The sequence below is a fragment of the Mus musculus genome, chromosome X (assembly GCF_000001635.26).
Source record: "Mus musculus strain C57BL/6J chromosome X, GRCm38.p6 C57BL/6J".
Classification (NCBI taxonomy): domain Eukaryota; kingdom Metazoa; phylum Chordata; class Mammalia; order Rodentia; family Muridae; genus Mus; species Mus musculus.
In genome coordinates this window covers 153,113,633-153,133,068 of record NC_000086.7, presented here as the reverse complement: position 1 = coordinate 153,133,068, position 19,436 = coordinate 153,113,633, and the positions used below count along the sequence as shown (strand labels likewise).

The window sequence follows — 19,436 nt, the reverse complement described above, 5'->3', positions numbered from 1 at the left end:
AAATTGTCAGGTTGCATGCACACAGCCTGGTTGTGTTCTGAAAATGAAGGTTTCCCTTGTTAGGAAGTGTACAGAGTGTATATGAAGAATGCAATTTGTGAAATTACAGAATGGATAGATTAAGAATCAAGTTTATACGTAAAAAATAGTCTTCTGAGTTTTAGAGTTAATTTTGTGAAAACCAAGAAAGAAACATCAACTCTATTAGGTAGAAAATTTTATTAATTCCAGACTGTTTTGTCAACATTTTCAAAGTAACTATGATGCAGAAATGACATTTACAATTACTTTTGGAAATGACTTTGCTGAATTATGCAGCCTTTGCAATTAAACATAAACAGTTTTGTATCTGCTGTAATAAGCCATTAAAAAGTAAGGTCTCCCTTGTTGTGATCATATTAAATTAGCTGCTTTTGTATGGTACACATATTATACTCTCATTGAATGCTTGGCAACTAAACACATACTTAACATACTAAGTATTGGTATACATTTAAAAATGAATTAAGACAAAAGACAAAAACTATCTTTACATTTCATGAACTTAGTGTCTACAAAAAAAGTAAATTTTAAAATTAGAAAGCCGAAGGCTGAAACATTTGTTATGTTGGTATTTTGTTTGTGCTTTTTAGCAATGCACAAATTATGTCTATTAGTTAACATGTAAGCACAACTTAAAAGCAGTTTGGTTACCTTTCTTACAGTGGCTCCTGACCCTTGTGTAGCTGTCTTCCTAGAATGCATCAAACACCTGGTTAATGCTATTCACACTGTCCCCCGTATAATGTTTCTTCTCAGCTTATGTGCTCAGCAAATTCCTATTTGTTCTTCAAATCTAGCTCAAAAGGCACTTCATTTTTAATGCTTTCCTGTTTCCAGGAAGGATGTCTCACCATTTCCATGGCAACTTCGCACCTCTGTTTTATCACAGATAAATATCGATGCCTTACAAATATGTGTTTGCTTTCTATCTTTTAACACCTAAGATGAACCTTACAGTTCCTCAAATAACGTTTGGTGAAAAACACAAATGAGCACCAATGCATTGTCATCAAAAAGCTTAGTGTTAATACACAATCAATGTAAGGACTTTCAATATTCAAACAAATAACAGCTGCCTGCATTTGTCATTGCTGGAATTGGATAGCAATAGAACAAAGCTCTTAAGTCTAGGACTAGAAAGAAAAGTGAGGCTCTGATGAATACAATGGGTCACTTCAAAAGAAGATGCAAAAGATGAATGGTAGAGGGGCGTATTTGAGTCTCCATACTTTAAACATCAAACTTAGTTCACTTTATACACATATACCTTCACATGGCATATGAAGGTTGCCCATATCCTGGGTTTATTTCATATTCGTCCTTTATATTTCAAGTTTGCTCCAATAGATGTAACATACTCTTCTATCCTTAGATTGCTTGCCATGGTTCCTAAGACTTTCTGTCTCTGTTCAAAGTGTAGAAGAATTGCAGCTGTTGTATAACTTTCCATCATTCTACATCTGGATTTAATCTCTGCCTCCCCTGTAGTCACCTCTGACTACTTAACGGTAGCTAAAGACAGGCTTGGCGCCAAACAGGATTACGGATGAGTGAAAGTTAATTCAGCACGGTAAGCAGGGCAGTGTTCCAGAAAGTGAGCAGTTGTCTTTCAAAAATGAAAGAGGAGGCTGGGGAGATGGCTCAGCAGTTAAAGTGCCTGCCATGCAAGCAAGAGGACCTGCATTCAGATCCCCAAAACCAAACTGGGTGGGCATGAGGACCTGCCTACAATCTCAGCCTTGGAATGCATGCACAGACAGGGGATCCTGAGAGCAAGCTGGCTAGTGAGACTCACAGTATCTATGAGCTCTGGGTTTCACTGAAAGACCCTGCCTCGAAGAATGAGGTGGAAGAGCAATGGAGGGAAAAATCTTAATGTCAACTTGAGCCTCCACACACATGTGCACATGTATGCCCACATACATACAAGCATGCATACACACACTTACACATACCACACATATATAAGAAAAGAAGAAAACATTAAAGATGAAAGAGGAGGTCTATCAGCTCTGGTTGGCGCATGCTCTGTTTGATGCTCTCCCTTCGAGCATAGGCCAAGACACGGGTGTCCTCCTGAAAGAATCGGTTTCCCTCATCAGTGAGCTTCCAAAGGAAAGAGCGAGGTTTTCCATCTGGCTCATCTTCAAGGTCGACTGGCACCTTTTCAAAGCAGGTCAGGGAGCAGAGGTTGTGGCGAATGGTGTTTTTCCAGCCCTCTGGTGCTGTCCGAAAATAAGGGAAATGTTGTCGAGTAAAATTGTAGATCTGTTGCACATTGAGGCCACAGGAAGGGCTGCTTTTTAATGCTAGAGCAACTAGATGGCTGTAGTTGAGTGGAGGGCGTGGCCAGGACTCCTTCTCCCGGTGGGGGCCATGGCACACTGTGTGTTTCTTGGAGTATTTCTTGGAGGATGTACATTCCTGTTCCTTAGTCTCCTCTTCTATGAAATCAGGGGCAGTGGAGTAAATGAGCAGCTTTTGTTGCTGATGATGCTCAGTGTGGAGAACAGACAGGGATTGTACCATTCTCTGGGTCCCTAAGTAGTCAGACTCGCCAGTCTGTGGGAATGGTGCACTTGGCAGAATTTTATGAATGGTATTTGGAGCCTCCTTGCTGTTGATGGGGCACACAATGTTGGGATTCACCCACATCCACAAGCTGGGTTCAGCGGGAGGACCATCATCATCAAAATTGGATTTCTTCTTCTGAGGCAGTGCAGGTGGTTTTGTCAGTTGGATTTTATATTTGGCGAGACTCTGCTCAGCGAAAGAGCACTGATCCATGGTACAAGGCAGGAAAAATTCATTCCCCATGTCCCAATCCAGCATCCCAGGGACTTGGCCATGGAGACTGTACCAGAAGTCCCGATTTTTTACCTTTACATCCATCTTTACCGAAGTGATGGATGAAGGTAAACTTCCAAATAGATAAAAGTCTCTGGAAATTTGCCAAGCTATTGCTGAGGCACTATTTAATGCAAAATGTCTCCTCTCCAGTGCAATCTATCAGTAGGCCTGCTGGAAAAGCTGACACGAGGACACTGATACTTCACTGGTCAGAGAAGCCACAGCTTTCTGGTACACAGCTCAAAAGAGTAACTAAGACGATCATTTTATTAGGAAAAACTGCTTTCAAATTTTTCCAAGTCTTTTCTTACTGTTGCTCACAAATGATGTTTTGATAGCTCTGCAAGATAACATGGTACATAGCATTAACCCAAAGTCACAGATGTGGGAATTGACATTTATAGAGTCATTGGAACCATATACCTAAATAAGTAAAGGATAGCTAGATTTACTGCCTTGCCGTAGCCTTTCACAATCCCCATGGCCTGCTGATTTCATTCAATATATTTGGGTATTGAAGGCACAAACCCGACTCATAGAAAATAACTGTACCTGCAAGAAGGCTCCCCTTGTTGGATTCATACTTGTGCCATTTTCAACCCTTTTCTGAGAATCAGGTGGCCTCTACTTCTCCAGCTTATCTTCTTAGACTATGGCTTCTAAGCCATACTCTAAAGACCACGCCATCAAAGGTTTGCTAAATCATGTGAGAACTTACCTTTCATGTAGGTTCACATTAAGGAAATTTGCAAGAAGTATAAACAGGGAGTTGCCATTTGGCCAGTCTCCAAAAACATCTATAAATAATATGATTTCACTAAAACCATTATATAGGGCCATAGGGCCATATCACAAAGGTTCCAACAAATGCTCATGGGAGTTACTAAAGGGCATGGATTCCTATGCGCTCCCATTTTCTTGTATTAATTTTCAAAAAATATTGTTCATACAAGCTTCTAGAATGACTTCTTATTGTACCACTATAATAGTTAATAATAGTATGAGCAGTCAATATTTATTGATGCTCTAAGTATGCTACATGGTTTAACTCTATGCCAAAAATTACTCTATGAAATAGCAATCATTCTCTACTTATGTAGTAAAAAATTCTAAAAAGAAATCACACAGCTAGATAATGGTGAAGCTACTTTCAAAGCTATGCAGAGAATGTGCCTTTATTCACTATAGTAATTTGTACTGTTTCTATATCACAATACAGAATCCAAATCATAATTATTATTTAGCACCATTGCTTCATAATTCATATATCAGAAATACAAACCTGCTAGGATTTTCACTATATACCTGCCTATCTTCTTCCTATGTTCCTTTGATCAAGACCTGCTTAGAATGACCTATACCAGAGTACCTTGGTTTAGCTAGTATCTACTCATCTTTTTACATTTAAATTTTAGTGTGTGTGTGTGTGTGTGTGTGTGTGTGAGAGAGAGAGAGAGAGAGAGAGAGAGAGAGAGAGAGAGAGAGAGAGAGAGATGGGAGTTGGGCATGCATGCCATGGTGTGCCTGCAGAGGTCAGAGGACAACTTTGTGGAGTTGATTCTCTCTTTCCACCTCTATATACATTCCAAGGACATATCTCAAGTCATGAAGTTTGAACAGAAAACACCTTCCTTCACTGATTGTTTTGCTGGACTCCTACTCATCTTTTAAGACTGAAGAAATGCTGCTTTCACCTCCACAGAAATGGATCTCTTTCACAGTGGGGTACCAGCCGGGAGAAAGCATTGGATAGAACCTGAAATATTTAGATTGTGCCAATTCCAGACGTCCTGGCAACATTTGAGCTTTCAGCAGCCCATTATTCCCTAAAGGCAGGCTGTACTGTTACAGAATGTTTCTCTCATCTTTAGAGAATGGAGCTCAATTGTGTTTTTAATAAAACCAGTTCACCACTGTGTATTCATGTGCATGCATGCACAGGTATGTATACCTGTCTGTGTGTGTGTGTGTGTGTGTGTGTATGAATGAAGTTCAGAGAAAAATCGACAGGAATTAGTTCCTGCCCTCTGGAACTCAGGTCATCGGCACCAAGTGTTTTTTATCTATTGAGCCATCTCACTAGCCTGCCTTTGCTGGGATTACAGGTGTGAGCCACCACACCCCACTCCTTTAATATTCAAAAGCATCCCTGTGCCCTGATATTGCTTTCCATTTAAAGGACTGGTAAAGGAGATAACTGATAAGTTTTAGGTCCTGAAAAAACATCCAAGTAAATCTCTATGTTATTACAAAGCTCCTGAATTGTTTAAAAAATATCAGAGGTAGCATTTAAAGATAAGAAAACCACCTTCAAAGGGCTTCCATTACTAAATTTTAACTTTTGACCACACACATTGTCATGAATTGAAACTATTTTAGTCAGTAAAAGACTGTGTAAATGATTTCCAAAACTCATGGAAAGAACAATGCTTCAGGGTACTCAAGGTTTGTTACTTTTATATAGCAAAATCCATGAATATTTAATTTAAATATATGCAAATGTACATATATACTTGTTTTTATCTGTGGCCAAGCAGGAAAGAATAAAGGAAAAGTAATGAGTTAATAATGAATTGTTTAAAAAAAAAACAAGAACCCTATCAGCGGCTGTTATGTATGATTACATAGACTGTGTTAAGTTCAAGGGTGCCCAAGAACAGAACATGAAAATCTGTCCACTTTTGGTTTTCAAGACCAGGTACCCCAGTTCTGGGACTGTGTCAATCTGCAGGAGGTGCCTCTTTATAATTCATACACAAGAGTCATTTATTCATCAAGTATCACAAATCACATACTTGTAGAAAGGGACTCTTGTTTCTAATTCATGCATAGACTAGTACCCACATAACTATGAACTTGTAAGAATGACAAACACTGATTGGTACACATAATAATCAGGTAGAAAAAAATCCAATAGATGAAAACATTTTTTTCAAGAAGAGAATAATCAAAATATCTAATCCATTATTTATAAATGTATGCAAATTAAAATGAAATGCACATAATGAATATGAAAATTTGAATAATGCTAGAAGACTAGGAATAGTAAGAGGTCAGGATAATGGGAATCACTAAATATTCATATGTTAAAGAATGCTTCAGTTTTTATAAAACCAAGTAACAAAGAAGCAGCTCTAAGTGATAACAAATGAAACGCTGCTATTAAAAGGCCCCCAACCTACCACACTCAGTTCAATATCAATAAGTCCCCAAAGTTAGTTTTATTCTTTTACCTTGGCAAGTCCTGGGTGTCTTTTCTAGATAGTTGAATAAAAACCTGAAAAGACAAAAATAAAACAAATATCACATTAAACAAAGGAGGAAAAGTCCAAGGGCAAGAATAAAGAGAAGTAAACTAATTCCACTGTTTGTACTTTATAATAGGCTTAAAACTAAGGCTAGGGAATAGTTTTAGTTGTTGGATTTGTGTACACTTAATATGCTATACAAATGGCTTGACTTGTATCCCAAAAAGCCACATTAAATTTGTAATTACAGTTTACAGCTTTTAGGGAATCCAATTCATCAAATAGATAGCCAATGTTTAGAAGGCCAGAAAAAGTAGTTTACAAATAGTTTAGACATCTGGGTTATGAGCTATCTGAATTTAATAAAGTTGATCAGTAAACAAAACACAAATAGTAACGAGTTGCCCTCAATGTACAAAAACCACTGGACACCAATAAATAAATAAATAAATAAATAAACCAAAAAACATTTACAAACAGTTATTCTTTCTGTTAGTTTCTCTTTCTAGCAATATGACTAAAGTTCACTTTCCTAGATGCTTTCTCTCTATCTATATACCACAACTGACTGGGTTTGGGACTGACAAGATGGCTCAGTGGCACTTGCCTACAAATTTGATGACCTGAGTCTGAACCCTGAGATTCCCATGATAGAAGGAGAGAACTGACTCCACAAAGTTGCCCTAACAACCTCCACACAAATGTGTGCTGAGGCACTCTGAACACCACCACCTCCATAAACACAGAATAAATAAATATACAAGCAAACAGCTGCAAGAAAATCACAACAGAATTAAATTTTGAACACATTATAGGTATGTTTGAAGCTATGCATGTAGCAAACTACAGTAGGCATTGAGAATAAAATTATTGTCATTTTACTCTCCAACTTATTTCTGCCATGCCATACTGTTTCCTCATTCATAATGCATAAGAAACTTACCCCATTTAATCATTGATAGCAAATGAAATAATATTGTTTATTCAACAAATGATGTTAATTAGCTATACCAATACATAATTTTAATGTTTGACATATGAAGTTCCATAAATATAAGATCTTATTTATGCTTTTTGGAAGCGAAATATGGGTTTTTAAATTTTTTTAAAAATTCTATTTGTGTGTGTGTGTGTGTGTGTGCATGTATGTGCACATGTGTGTGGTGCCTGTGAAAAGACAGTGATGGAGTCTCTGGGACTGTCATTGCAGGTAGTTGGTTGTGAGCCACTCTACATGGATCCTGGGAACCAAACCTGTGTTCACTGAAAGAGAAGCAAGTGTTTTTAACCACTGGGCCATCTACCCAGCCTGAAACCTAGATTTCGAATGATGAATGTTTCATACATAAGTCATATTGGAAAAGAAGGAGAACTTACTTTTACAACTATATGAAGAAATTTTGACATTCTTTTGTTGTTGTTGTTTTGTTTTATTTTTTCGAGACAGGGTTTCTCTGTGTAGCCCTGGCTGTCCTGGAACTCACTTTGTAGACCAGGCTAGTCTCGAACTCAGAAATCTGCCTGACTCTGCCTCCCAAGCACCAGGTTTAAAGGCGTGCGCCACCACTGCCCGGCAAATCTTGACATTCTTAAGAACTTACTTTAATCTTTAATTTTGAAGGCTCTTTGAACGCTGCAATGTGAGTTCAAAAGTCTCAGAAAAAAAATTTCTTTTTTTTTTCATTCCAATACTTCAAAAGTCCTGAAATGATGGAGAGACACACTAACTTATTTGCAATAGCTTTTCATTTATAAGACACGCTGAGGGCTAATAACTCCTTTGTCTCTTACTGCTTGTTTTCCTGGGTAAGCAAAGAAGACTCTATGGAACAAAACCAATATTAGGTCAAATAAAAGGCTTGTCTAGACAGCTAACACCAGGGGCAAATTTCACATAGCCAGTGCAAAAAGGCATATAACATTAGGTACTAAATAACTTGTAAAAATAGAGAGAGTACATAGAGTGTCAGGGTTTGGTCTAGTACATATTTCACACCATGTCATCTACCTTGTTATTCTCAAGAGGACAATTCACAGCAGCATACATATGATAAATGTATACATATAAAGCAGCCAATCCAATTTGGCAGAGTGATGTCTCATATTTTGGTAAAGCTCCTCCTATTGCCTCCAAACTTATAAGGAATAGTGAGTCAAACTACACAAGAAAGAGATACATCATACTAGACAATAAATCCCACTCTAAGAAAACAAACAAACAAACAAACAAACTCATGATACCAGAAACTTTGCAAAACTGATGAATAAAACTGAAGGTATTGACTTGCTGACCTTTTGAATACCAAGAAGGAATTAGAAATGCAGATTGTGGCCGTAACCCAGCATCCCCATCCTGGCATCTAGTGTACTGAAAACTGGAGTGCCAGCAAGGAGCAAGCAAAAAATATTTTAGGAAAAAAATGGAATATGTGTTAGATGCTGGTCTCTGTAACAGAGCACATGTGCAAAAGAACTTGGAAAAAGATTTATTTTGGCCCCAACAACCTCCAAAATAAATCTTTGTGCCTGAGTAATGAACTCTGGGAATACTTCTGGAGGTATACCCTATCCTACCAATTCTCTTTTCTTTTCTTCTTCCTCTTCTTCTTCCTCTTCCTCTTCCTCTTCTTTGTTTTTCTGGGGTTTTTTTGGGGGGGGTTGTTGTTGTTGTTGTTTTCAAGACAGGGTTTCTCTGTATAGCCCTGGCTGTCCTGGAACTCATTTTGTAGACCAGGCTGGCCTCGAACTCAGAAATCCACCTGCCTCTGCCTCCTGAGTGCTGGGATTAAAGGCGTGCGCCACCACACCCGGCCCAATTCTCTTTTCAAAACAGCATTTTCAGTGATTAAAAAAAATCATTTGCATTCTTGATGTGGAAATGGGTAGGGTCTGGCCAATTTCTCAGATTCCCTCAAGACATCTTTCTTATTGCCACGATGTAAAATACTTGAGTTCATTTAAATGGCCCTGAGCTTTAAAGCAGTCACCATTTCCTTGGCTCCAACTCTACACAGGCTTCTCTTTTCTAGGAAATAAGTTTTTCAAGTCTTTCCAAAGCCCAGATGCTGAAATGCTGTAAAATTTCCCATGCCATATTAGTCCATTGCCTTTTAACCCAGTCTTCCACAAAGTCTTAGGATATAGATAAAATGCAGATCAATGCTTTGTCAGATTGAATGCCCCCCAGTCTAGTTCTCAATCAGGACTAGTTGCTATTTGAAGCCTCATAAACAGTTTTCACCTTCTGGGAACCACTTCTGTTACCTGTTATACTCCGCTTATACTGCTTTATATCTTCTCTACCCCATATCACCAACTTATAAAAGTTCCTCTCAAAACTGATTCCAAAAAGAGGAATCTCAGGAAGGAGAGAAGGGGGGTTAGGGGTAGTGGGGGCTTGACTGTCTGACAAAAACAGAGAGTGAGAGCCCAAGCCTGGAGCCCACTGCTTTACTCCTAATCCCCACCTTATTCCAGTCTCATTTCTAGTCCATAAGATGGCATGATACCGTCCATGTTCAGAGAAGGTCTTTGTCCCCTTACTCAATCCTTTCTGGAAGTTCTTTTCATAGACAGTTCACAGTTGAGTACTTCACTAATCTTTTAGATGCTTCTGAATCCAATGAAGTTAACAATCAATATTTAATAATCACAGGGGCATAAACTAATGAGTGAAGGTATGTAAGGATAGAAAATCAAGTTTTACTTAAAATTAGCTTGAAAACTCAAATCTTAAAATATTCAAAAGTTATTAATAAGAGAACCTAACAACTATACCATGAATACATTCCCCAAACCATGCTATAAAGCCATCTACTTAGGATATTCAAATAATTGGATGTATGAAAATATATACAAAGAAAGGAACATACAGACAAATGAGAAGGAATGTGAGAAATGACTCAGGGAGATGGCAAAGGGGTAAGGTGCCTGATGCAGAGTCTGATGACCCATGTTCAGTCCCCAGGACCCACAAGATTGATAGTGTTATCTTCTCCCCCGCCACACACAAGCCTTTTGCCCCTATTGCCCTAGCATAACTTATAGACAGAACTCTATTATAGATCAAAGCATTTATAGCTGGAATTAGTGTTTACTTTTCTCCTTTGGTAGACTTCAGAGTACCTTCCTCTTCCAAAGATGCTGAAACACAGGGGAGAAAGTTCTATGTAGGCACCAGCTTGGCTTCTCTACGTTTAACACATAGGTGTTGTTTTTAGTAATGGGGCCTTGCTGTCATTTTATGGAAGGTAAGCTATAGTCTTAGCAAGCTTCACTGGTGACATGAGATATCCAGCGGAACTCTGTCTCCCCCATTATTTGGCGATTTCATTTAGATTACCCTCATGTACATATACATTATAGGAAGCTTCTACTGTATTAGGTTCCCATACTATCCCTCAAATGGCCCTTAATTTCAGTTGTTTCTTCCCATATTCCCACCTTTATCTACCTTTCCACTTCCCTCTGTGCTTGATTCTCCCATCCCAGTACATCCCTATCCATCCATAACTATTCTATTTCCCTTTCCTAAAGGGATATTATCCCTATAGTCCCTTGATACCTTACTTGAACCCTTTGTAGCTCTACAGATTGTAGTTAGGTTTTCTGGGTCTGAGATGCCTCACTCAGGATGATTTTCCCCCCTAGTTCCACCCATTTACTTGTTAGTTGCATGATGTCGTTTTTTAAATGGCTGAGTAATATTCATTGGGTAAATGTACCACATCTATCCATTCTTCTATTGAGGGACATCTAAGTTGTTTCCAATTTCTGCCTATTATGAACAGAGCAGTAAAGAACTTTGATGAACAAATGTCTCTGTAGTAGGATGAAGTCTCTTTTGGGTATATGCTCAAGAGTGGGCTAGCTGGATTTTGAGGTACATCAACTCCTACCTTCCTGAGGAACTGTCACCCTGATTTCCATAGTGACTGTACATGTTTGCACTCCCACCAGCAATGGATACGTTTTCTTCCCCTTATTCCATGAGCTGTCACTTGTTTTGTTGATCTTAGCCATTCTGACAGGTGTAAGATGGAACCTCATAGCTTTGATCTGCATTTCCCTGATTGCTAAGGCTGTTGAAAATTCCTTTCAGTGTTTCTCAGCAACTTGAATTTTATCTTTTGAGACTTCTGTTTAGATCTGTAGACCCATTTTGTTTGTTTTCTTGAAATGCATTTTTTATTTAACTTCTTTATATACTTTAGATATTGGCTCTCTATCAAATGTGTAGTTAGTAAAGATTCTTTCCCATTCTGTATAAGTACCGCGCGCTAACCGATAGCGCCACTGGAGCCCCTCTTTCCCATTCTGTAGGCTGGCGCTTTGTCTGAATGATGGTGTCTTTTGCTGTGCAAAGGCTTTTCAGTTTCACAAGGGTCCATTTATTAATTGTTGATCTTAGTGCCTGCGCTGATGGTGTTCTGTTAAGGAAATTGTCTCCTGTGCCAATGAGTTCAAGGCTATTCCCCACTTTCTCTTCTATCAGGTTCAGTGTATCTGGTTTATATTGAGGTCTGTGAGCCATTTGGAGTTGAGTTTTTTACAGTGTGCTAAGCATGGATCTATTTGGATTCTTCTAAGTACAGTTACCCAGTTTACCAGAACCATTTGTTAAAGATGCTGTCTTTTTTCCCCACTGTGTGTTTCTGGCTTTTTTTTTTTAATAAAAAAAATCAGGTGTCCAAAGGTGTGTCTTCAATTCAGTTCCATTGATCAATGTGTCTATTTTTTCCCAATACCATGCTGTTTTTATTACTATAGTTCTGTAGTACAACTTGAAATCAGGGGTAGTGATACAGCCAGTAGTTGTTTTATTGTTTAGGATTGTTTTAGCTATCCTGAGTTTTTTTTTGTTTTGTTTTGTTTTGTTTTGCATTTCCATATGTACCTGAAGATCGTTCTTTCAAGGTCTGCGAATAATTGAGTTGGAATTTTGATGGTGATTGCATTGAAACTGTAGATTACTTTTAGTAAGTTGGCCATTTTTATTGTATTAATCCGACTGATCCATAAGCATGGAAGATCTTTCCATTTTCTGATATCTTTTCAATTTCTTTCTTCAAAGACTTGAAGTTCTCATCATACTAGTCTTTCACTTGCTTAGTTAGAGTTACACCAAAATGTTGTATATTTTCTGAGGCTATTGTGAAAAGCGATGTTTTCCTGATTTCTTTCTCAGTCCCTTTGTCATTTGTATATAGGAGGGCATCTGATTTCTGCGAGTTTTGTATTCAGGTACTTTCCTTAAAGTGTTACAATAGGAGTTTCCTGATTGAGTCTTAAGGGTCACTTAGGTATACTGTCACATCATCAGCAAGTAAAGACACTTTGACTTCTTTTCCAACTTGCATCCCCTTGATCTCTTTTAGTTGTCTTACTGCTCTAAGACGTCTGACTTTTAGAGACTCCATTGAGAAGCCGAGTGTAATTCTAACAGCTCTGCCTTTATATGTTACTTGGTCTTTTTCCCCCTAGCAGCTTTTAATAGCCTTTATCATGTACATTTAGTCTTCTGAGTAGAGGGGGGCTTTCTTTTCTAGTCCAGTGTATTTGGGGTTTTGTATGCTTCTTGTAAAGCATATAGGCATTTCTTCCTTTAGGCTAGGAAAAATTTTCTTATATTATCTTGTTGATAACATTTGCTGTGACTTTCATCAGGATGCTCCTCCTCCCTCTAGTCCTATTATTCTGAGATTTGGTGTTGTAGTGTCCCAGATTTCCTGAATTTGTGCCAGGAGTTTGTGATATTTAATATTTTCTTTGGTCAATATATCTATTCTTTTTTCTATCCTGTCTTCAATGCCTGGGATTCACTCTTTCATTTCTTGTATTCTGTTGGCAAAGCTTCTTTCTCAGGTTCCTAAATTCAAGGTCCTCAATTTTTAATTTCCAGATTTCTCAGTTTGGGTTTTCTTTATTGACTCTTTTTTCCTCATTTGGGTCTTGAGGTGTTGTTTTAGTCATTTCTTTTCGCTGCTCGGTTTTCATAGATTTTTAGAGGGGATTTATTCATTTCGTCTTTAAAGACCTCTATCATATTCATAAAGGCTGTTTTAATGTCTTTTTCCTGAGCTTCAGCTATGTTGGAATATTCAGAGCCTGCTGTGGCAGGGTAGCTGGGCTCTAGTGGAGACACACTGTCCTGGCTGTTATTGAGTGTGTGTGTGTGTGTGTGTGTGTGTGTGTGTGTGTGTGTGTGTGTGTGTCTGTTTTCTAGGTCTAGGCCCCTGGAATTGGGAACATCTTAATTCTAGATGCTGATATCTGGTCTTGTCTTTCTGGTTCTTAAAAAACTGCTGTGCCTGTGTAGGAAATTCTCCTGTGGTCTTGATAGATTTGGCCACTGGAGCTTCCAATTAAAATCTGTTTCTGGGTATTGGGAGCTGACATGTAGAAATGGAGATGGGCTAGAGGAGGTGAGGGGGGGTCCACAGGAGGGAGGAAATCAGGGTGTACTACCAGTATCTGCTTAGTCCCCTGGGACTGGGGGCAGAGAGTGAGGAGAGGTCACAGCCGAAGGTCTGCTACAGATCTGGGGATGAAACTGGGGGTTGGACTTGGAGGAATGGAGGGAGAGGTGGAGGTCTGGAGTCAGCTTATTTGTTTCCCTGGTCTGAGTAGCCATTGAATTCCTAGGGAGTGCCTGCAGGTGTTGGGGGCTGGGACAAAAGAATGAATGGGTGGAGAGGTTAGGAGGGCAAGACCTGGTGATCCACTGGTGATGGGGCAGAGGGGGAAGGGAGGCTGCAGCAGGTGTTCTGCTACAGAGCTGAGGATGTGACCAGGGGGTTGGATTTGGAGGAACAGGGCTAGAGGTGAAGTTAGCCTACCTGCTTCCTTGGCCAGAGTAGTGGGAGCATTCCCAGGGAGTGCCAGCTGGAGTCAGACGCTGGGATAAAGCAATGACTGGGGAGAGAGAATAGGAAGCGAAGATCAGTGGGATCCATTGGAGATGGAGGCAGAGGGGGAAGGGAAGCTGCAGCAGGTGGTCTGCTGCAGAGTTGGGGATGAGACTGAAGGATTGGATTTCGAGGAGCAGAGAGAGAGGTGAAGATCTGCAGTCAGCCTACCTGCTTGCCTGGCAGGAATGAATGGCCTTTGGGTTCCCAGGGAGTGCCTGCTGGAGTTGGGGTCTGCAATAAAGCAATGAGTAAGGGAAGGACGTTAGGAGGGGAAGATCTGTGCCATCCAAAGGAGGTGGGGGGCGGGGAGGGAAGGGAGGCCTCAGCAGGTGCTCTGCTGCAGAGTTAGAGATGAGACTGGGGGGTGGGGGGGGGAGGTGAGGGGTTGGCTGTGGAGGAGAGCAGGGATAGGTGAAGAGCTGCCAGTCAGCTTACCTGTTTCCCTGGTAGAAGTGACCCGTGGATTCCCAAGGAGAGTCTGCTGGAGTTGGGGGCTGGGATAAGCATTGTCTGGGGGATGGGAGGCTAGCAGCAGGTGTTCTGCTGTTGGGCTGGGGAATGAGAGGGGGAATTGGATTTGGAGAAACGGAGGGAGAGGTGAAGATCTGCAGTTAGCCTATCTGCTTCCCTGGAAGTAGTAGCCTCTGAGTTCCTGGGGAATGCCTGAAAGAGTTATTTTCTGACTCCCAAATGTACAATATGTACAAGTGTGCACATGCATGCGTATACAATAAATAAACACTCCTCCCCCCCCCATTGGTAAATGAAAACGTCATAGTCAAAGAAGAGATCAATGAACTGTACATATCCGCAGTCAAAGACTCAGTCAACATAAAGCAGGAATCATAACAATATAGAAGCACAGTCAAGAGAAATGGGGAATATACTGAGATTTACATAACATTCCTCTATAACTTAAAAGAATTAACCTATAATTCTCTAGATTTGAATAATGACATTTGGTACATTTTCATACCAAAAACTAACAGCATAAAACTCATAGATGCAGTGAGTAAAAACCTCATAACATGAAGGAAAAAAAAATATAGGGAAAGGCTAATATAGGGGCGTGCTGGTCTTTGGAATTTCCGAAAGGCCAGATACATTCTATTCCTGACATGTTATTTATCTAAAATAATCTCTCAATATTTACAGGATTGTTTCAAATGCACTACATCACAATGATGAACAAATTTTGTTCCCCTGCCAGTAGAATCTGGACTTCAGAGAAGTGTCCTTAATTAAAAAGAAGACAACAAATTCTACTCTTCTGCAACAGTGAAACAATAGTAAATACTGATGCAGAGGCTGTGTGTCAGAAGCAGGCTAATCAATGATGTTAAGACTTTATTTGATAAAGTCAGAGTGCTGGCATAAAGCTACTGGTTTGTTTTACAATGACTGTAGTGATGATACCAGAGGCTGTAGCTGTCTGTGATGCAAACTTGCTGTATAATTTAGATAACTTGAAAATCCCAATACTTCTTTTCTTTGAGAAATTTTCTCAGTAGTTCATATGAACTCTACTGAGACCTTCCTACAGTATGATGGCTGAATACTTGACTCTACTCCCAGAAGGTACTGAGACCTCTATGCAGGACACTTACTACAAGGTAGCATTGCCTTCTTACACATTTAAAATTAGAAATAATACATATATAATACATGGAATGTACATATTCAGTTTAAGTTTGACAAATGGATGCATATATGGAAACGTCATCCAGAATAACTTTTAGAACATTTGTTCAACCATAGAGGATTTTTTAAATTCTCTTTGTAGTCTCTGTTCACTCATCCTTGAAGGTTATTTCTAGCTTTTATTGCTGTAGATTTTTTGTGCCTTATTTTTAAAAATTATACAGTAATAACAATAAACAATAAAAATAATCTTATGAAACAGTTGAGGATTAAAAATCCTTTTTGTTAAGGACCATCAGTTAGACAGGGGAATGCAATAATGGGTGCTAAAAATATTTTAAATATTGAAATAAGATAACTTAGATCTTTGTATTCTCTAAATTAGTCAAGTGAGAGGACAAAATAAAGACCATGTTAGAGGTTCCTTAGAGACCATCACTACATGCAAAGGTATACAATTAATTTTTAGCCATAAGAAAAGACAGAGAAAACAGATGAAAAGAGACAATTAGCAAATTATGTGTAATATTTTGTGTTCAAAATGGGAAAATATAAAAATATCTAAATAATACTGACGAATTAAAATGGTTGGTTCAAGGATAGAGAGGACTCTGCTATAGCTAATGGGACAGAATTACTGAAGGCTTTGGTAGTAATTTTTGGAGTTTAGTATCTATTTACTTATATAGCTGTATATACTAAGTTCAAAATAGTAAGAATGTGAATGTCATTTATAACATCCAAAGCAGAAGAGGGAGATTAAGAAGCCATGAGAGAAGATGCTAAACAGAAAACAAGATAATGGAAATTAATAAAAAAATATATCAATAAACAAAATAATCCCAACAGATTAACCTCACTGAGCAAAACCAGGATTATTAAAAGATCTTTTCCTAAACATTTCTATAAAACTAGGGTGTTTGGATTTTTTTTTTTGAGTTTTAGTCAAAATGTGCCCCTTTTAACAACTCAATTTATCTAACATTCATATTTTTTCATACAATGAATTTAAATTGCCTTTTAAAAACCCATGAACTGCTTGGAATTCAGAGATGTATTTAAGGTCAGAGATCTTTCTTGATATTTGATTCCCCCCCCCCAATATTATGGTTTATTTTTGTTTGTTGTTTTGTGTTTTTAAACTGGCAGCCACTAGCTTCTAGCTGCTGATTTCAATTCTCCCATGTTCCACATCTAGCTTCTGAGTGTGGCATCATGGTTTCTTTTCACTTGAACATTGCTAGTTTGGAGTATCTGGTACAAAGAGTAATTCTATAATTGAATTTGCATTGACCATCCAGGATTCATTTCTAGTCTAGAATATGTCCCAAATGTAACTTCATCCTCCAGATTTCTCGATACAGAATAAAAAAGCTTTTATCATTAGCTACAATTTCTGCAATATGTTTTCAGATGAGGCTCTTGAGGTTTTTCTATGACTGAGTACCTCACACTAAGCAGCAACCCTACTGGTAAGTTGTTTTGTTTTGTTTCTCAGCCCTTGGTACATTAATGTGAACCTTGATAATGCTATTTAATATGGACCAAGAACTACAGTTTTGCATGGCTTTCCGTAAAACTTTACTTTTTTCTACCACTTGGAGCATTCTAGAAGGTTTACCAAAAAATTGTTTGGTTTCAGACCTCAGGACAAGGGACTGAGAGGTACATATTTTACATACCAAAGCAGACCTGACACAGACCTAGATCTTCCAGCATCCCTCAGTTCCTGCCTGGCACACCCTGCCCCCATCCTTGAATTTTCTAGCTCAGGGGCTGGGCTGCCCTTCCCCCCAGAGATTCCTCCATATATAATCCCACCATTTTGTTTTCTCTCTCTCTTTCTCTCTTTCTCTCTCTCTCTCCTCCTTTTCCTCCTCTTCCCCTTCCCTCTCTTCTCCCTCTTTCCTCCCATTTCTCCCTCTCCACCTCCCTCCTTCCCACCCCCTCTCCCTCTCCTCTTTTCTCTTGTGTGCTCACCCCTTTCTCTCTCTCTTTCTCTCTCTCTTTCTCTCTCTCTTTCTCTCTCTCTCCCATAACCCCTTCCCCCAAAGCGACCTCCCTGGCCTTGGGGCGAGTGGACTCACCCACCGGAGAGCAGCTTCTCAAGAAATATAATGTAATCTGGTGTAAACTGGCTCATTTCACCCACAGCAGAGAAATAACCTATCTTAAAAATGCCTTAGTACTTACTACTACTGCCCTCAGTCACTCTGGAAAAACAGGATGGGAGGGGTGCAGGGGCTGATGTGGGTGGGGGGTTTTCAAACATTTTTTTCAAGTTTCAGCCATCTTGTGGTAAATAAAACTTGCATTTAAACAAAATTAATAATCTGAGCAGAGTGCTTGACTTATCATGAAATCTGTGCCATCCAGGGTAATCCTGTTAGGATCTCAAGAGAAAAGACAATGTGCTCAAAATTGGGATTGAATTATTGGTTTGTGGTCTGTTAGCTAATTTACCCAGTCTCTGCACAGCAGCCAATCTGAGTATTCATGAAATAGAAAAGACTTGTAGCAAGGGAGGTGTGAAGGCTAGGACTTACATTTACTTCCAGGTGGCCCAGTCATGTCTAAGGGATGAAAGACATTCACTTTGTTTAATTCTCATTCAAACTCCGCTGGGGGCAGGGATGATGATAACTCCCATCTACTCCAAGAATGAAGCCTTCAGGGAATGTAGCTCAGGTGCTTTCTGAGCTAACTGATCACCAAAAGAACATAAGAACATAGAACCTGTAATCAACCTTCCTTCCTTCCTTCCTTCCTTCCTTCCTTCCTTCCTTCCTTCCTTCCTTCCTTCCTCCCTCCCTCCCTCCCTCCCTCCCTCCCTCCCTCCCTCCCTTCCCTCCCTCCCTCACTTTTTTCTTTTTAAAATAAAAATAAATGGTTTTTTTTTTTTTTGAAACTGGGTTTCTCTGTGTAGCCCAGGCTATCCTGAACTCACTCTGTAGACCAGGCTGGCCTCAATCCATGTGCCTCAGCCTCTTGAGTGCTGGAATTAAAGGTATGCACCATGACAATCCAGCCCATAATTTTTCTAATTCGTAGATTGCTCTGGTTTCTGGAAGGATCAAATGGATCATGCCATACTGCCAAAGTCCACACACAGACAGACAGTCATTGGAGTCTTTTCCTCCTTCAAGAAAGGTAATCTTGAGATTTCAGGTGTTTGTATATCCTCAAGATGTAGGGCATGGCTTGTAAGCATCAGGTGGAAGCCCCACTACCAATTACAAAGTAGTCTGTTTATCTCATTTCTGGAGAAACCCTGTTCATCCAAATCTCTTTTGTATTTTCTTGCCTCAGAAGGGAAACCAGCACATCAAACTTTGCCCCAATGTGATTGATGTTCAGAGCCAAGTTGCAGGGGACCATCAGCATCAGTCTACTTCTCCTGCTGAGTGAAGCCCATGGATCAGGCAGGGCACTCTCCCTGGGGAAAGCCAAAGGCAGGGGTTCTGAGGCCTACACAGGAGTTGTACTTCTTACCCTAGGCCCTAGCACAGACCAGAGCCACGCCTTAAAACACTTTTGCAATTGAGTTATAGATTATTAAAGCTGCACTTAAAAGCCAGCAAAAAGGACTGGAGAGATGGCTCAGCAGGTAAGAGCACTGAGTGCTCTTCTGAAGGTTCTGAGTTCAAATCCCAGCAACCACATGGTGCCTCACAACCATCTGTAATGAGATCTGATGCCCTCTTCTGGTGCGTCTGAAGACAGCTACAGTGTACTTAGATATAAT

General features: G+C 39.5%; 1 protein-coding gene across 3 annotated transcripts; it reads right to left on the bottom strand.

The window, feature by feature from the left end:
* Window positions 1–207: 207 nt before the first annotated feature.
* Window positions 208–18,488, bottom strand: Foxr2 (forkhead box R2). Of its 3 annotated transcripts, XM_011247841.1 has the most exons (6): window positions 18,238–18,488; window positions 14,486–14,601; window positions 14,219–14,281; window positions 13,979–14,054; window positions 6,126–6,169; window positions 208–3,232 (listed from the first exon to the last, which is right to left on the bottom strand). In XM_011247841.1, exon 6 carries the CDS (start codon window positions 2,932–2,934, stop codon window positions 2,026–2,028), a length of 909 nt encoding a protein of 302 aa, XP_011246143.1. In that variant the 5' UTR covers window positions 2,935–3,232; window positions 6,126–6,169; window positions 13,979–14,054; window positions 14,219–14,281; window positions 14,486–14,601; window positions 18,238–18,488; the 3' UTR covers window positions 208–2,025. The 3 variants fall into 3 exon arrangements, with proteins under 3 accessions (XP_011246143.1, XP_017174032.1, NP_001030066.1); XM_017318543.1 differs by lacking the exon at window positions 18,238–18,488 and having other exon boundaries at window positions 14,486–16,516; NM_001034894.3 differs by lacking the exons at window positions 14,486–14,601; window positions 18,238–18,488.
* Window positions 18,489–19,436: the final 948 nt, after the last annotated feature.

Coding starts and splice junctions, on each gene's coding strand:
- Foxr2 (XM_011247841.1), bottom strand. CDS start 2,934: ATGGATGTAAAGGTAAAAAATCGGGACTTCTGGTACAGTCTCCATGGC.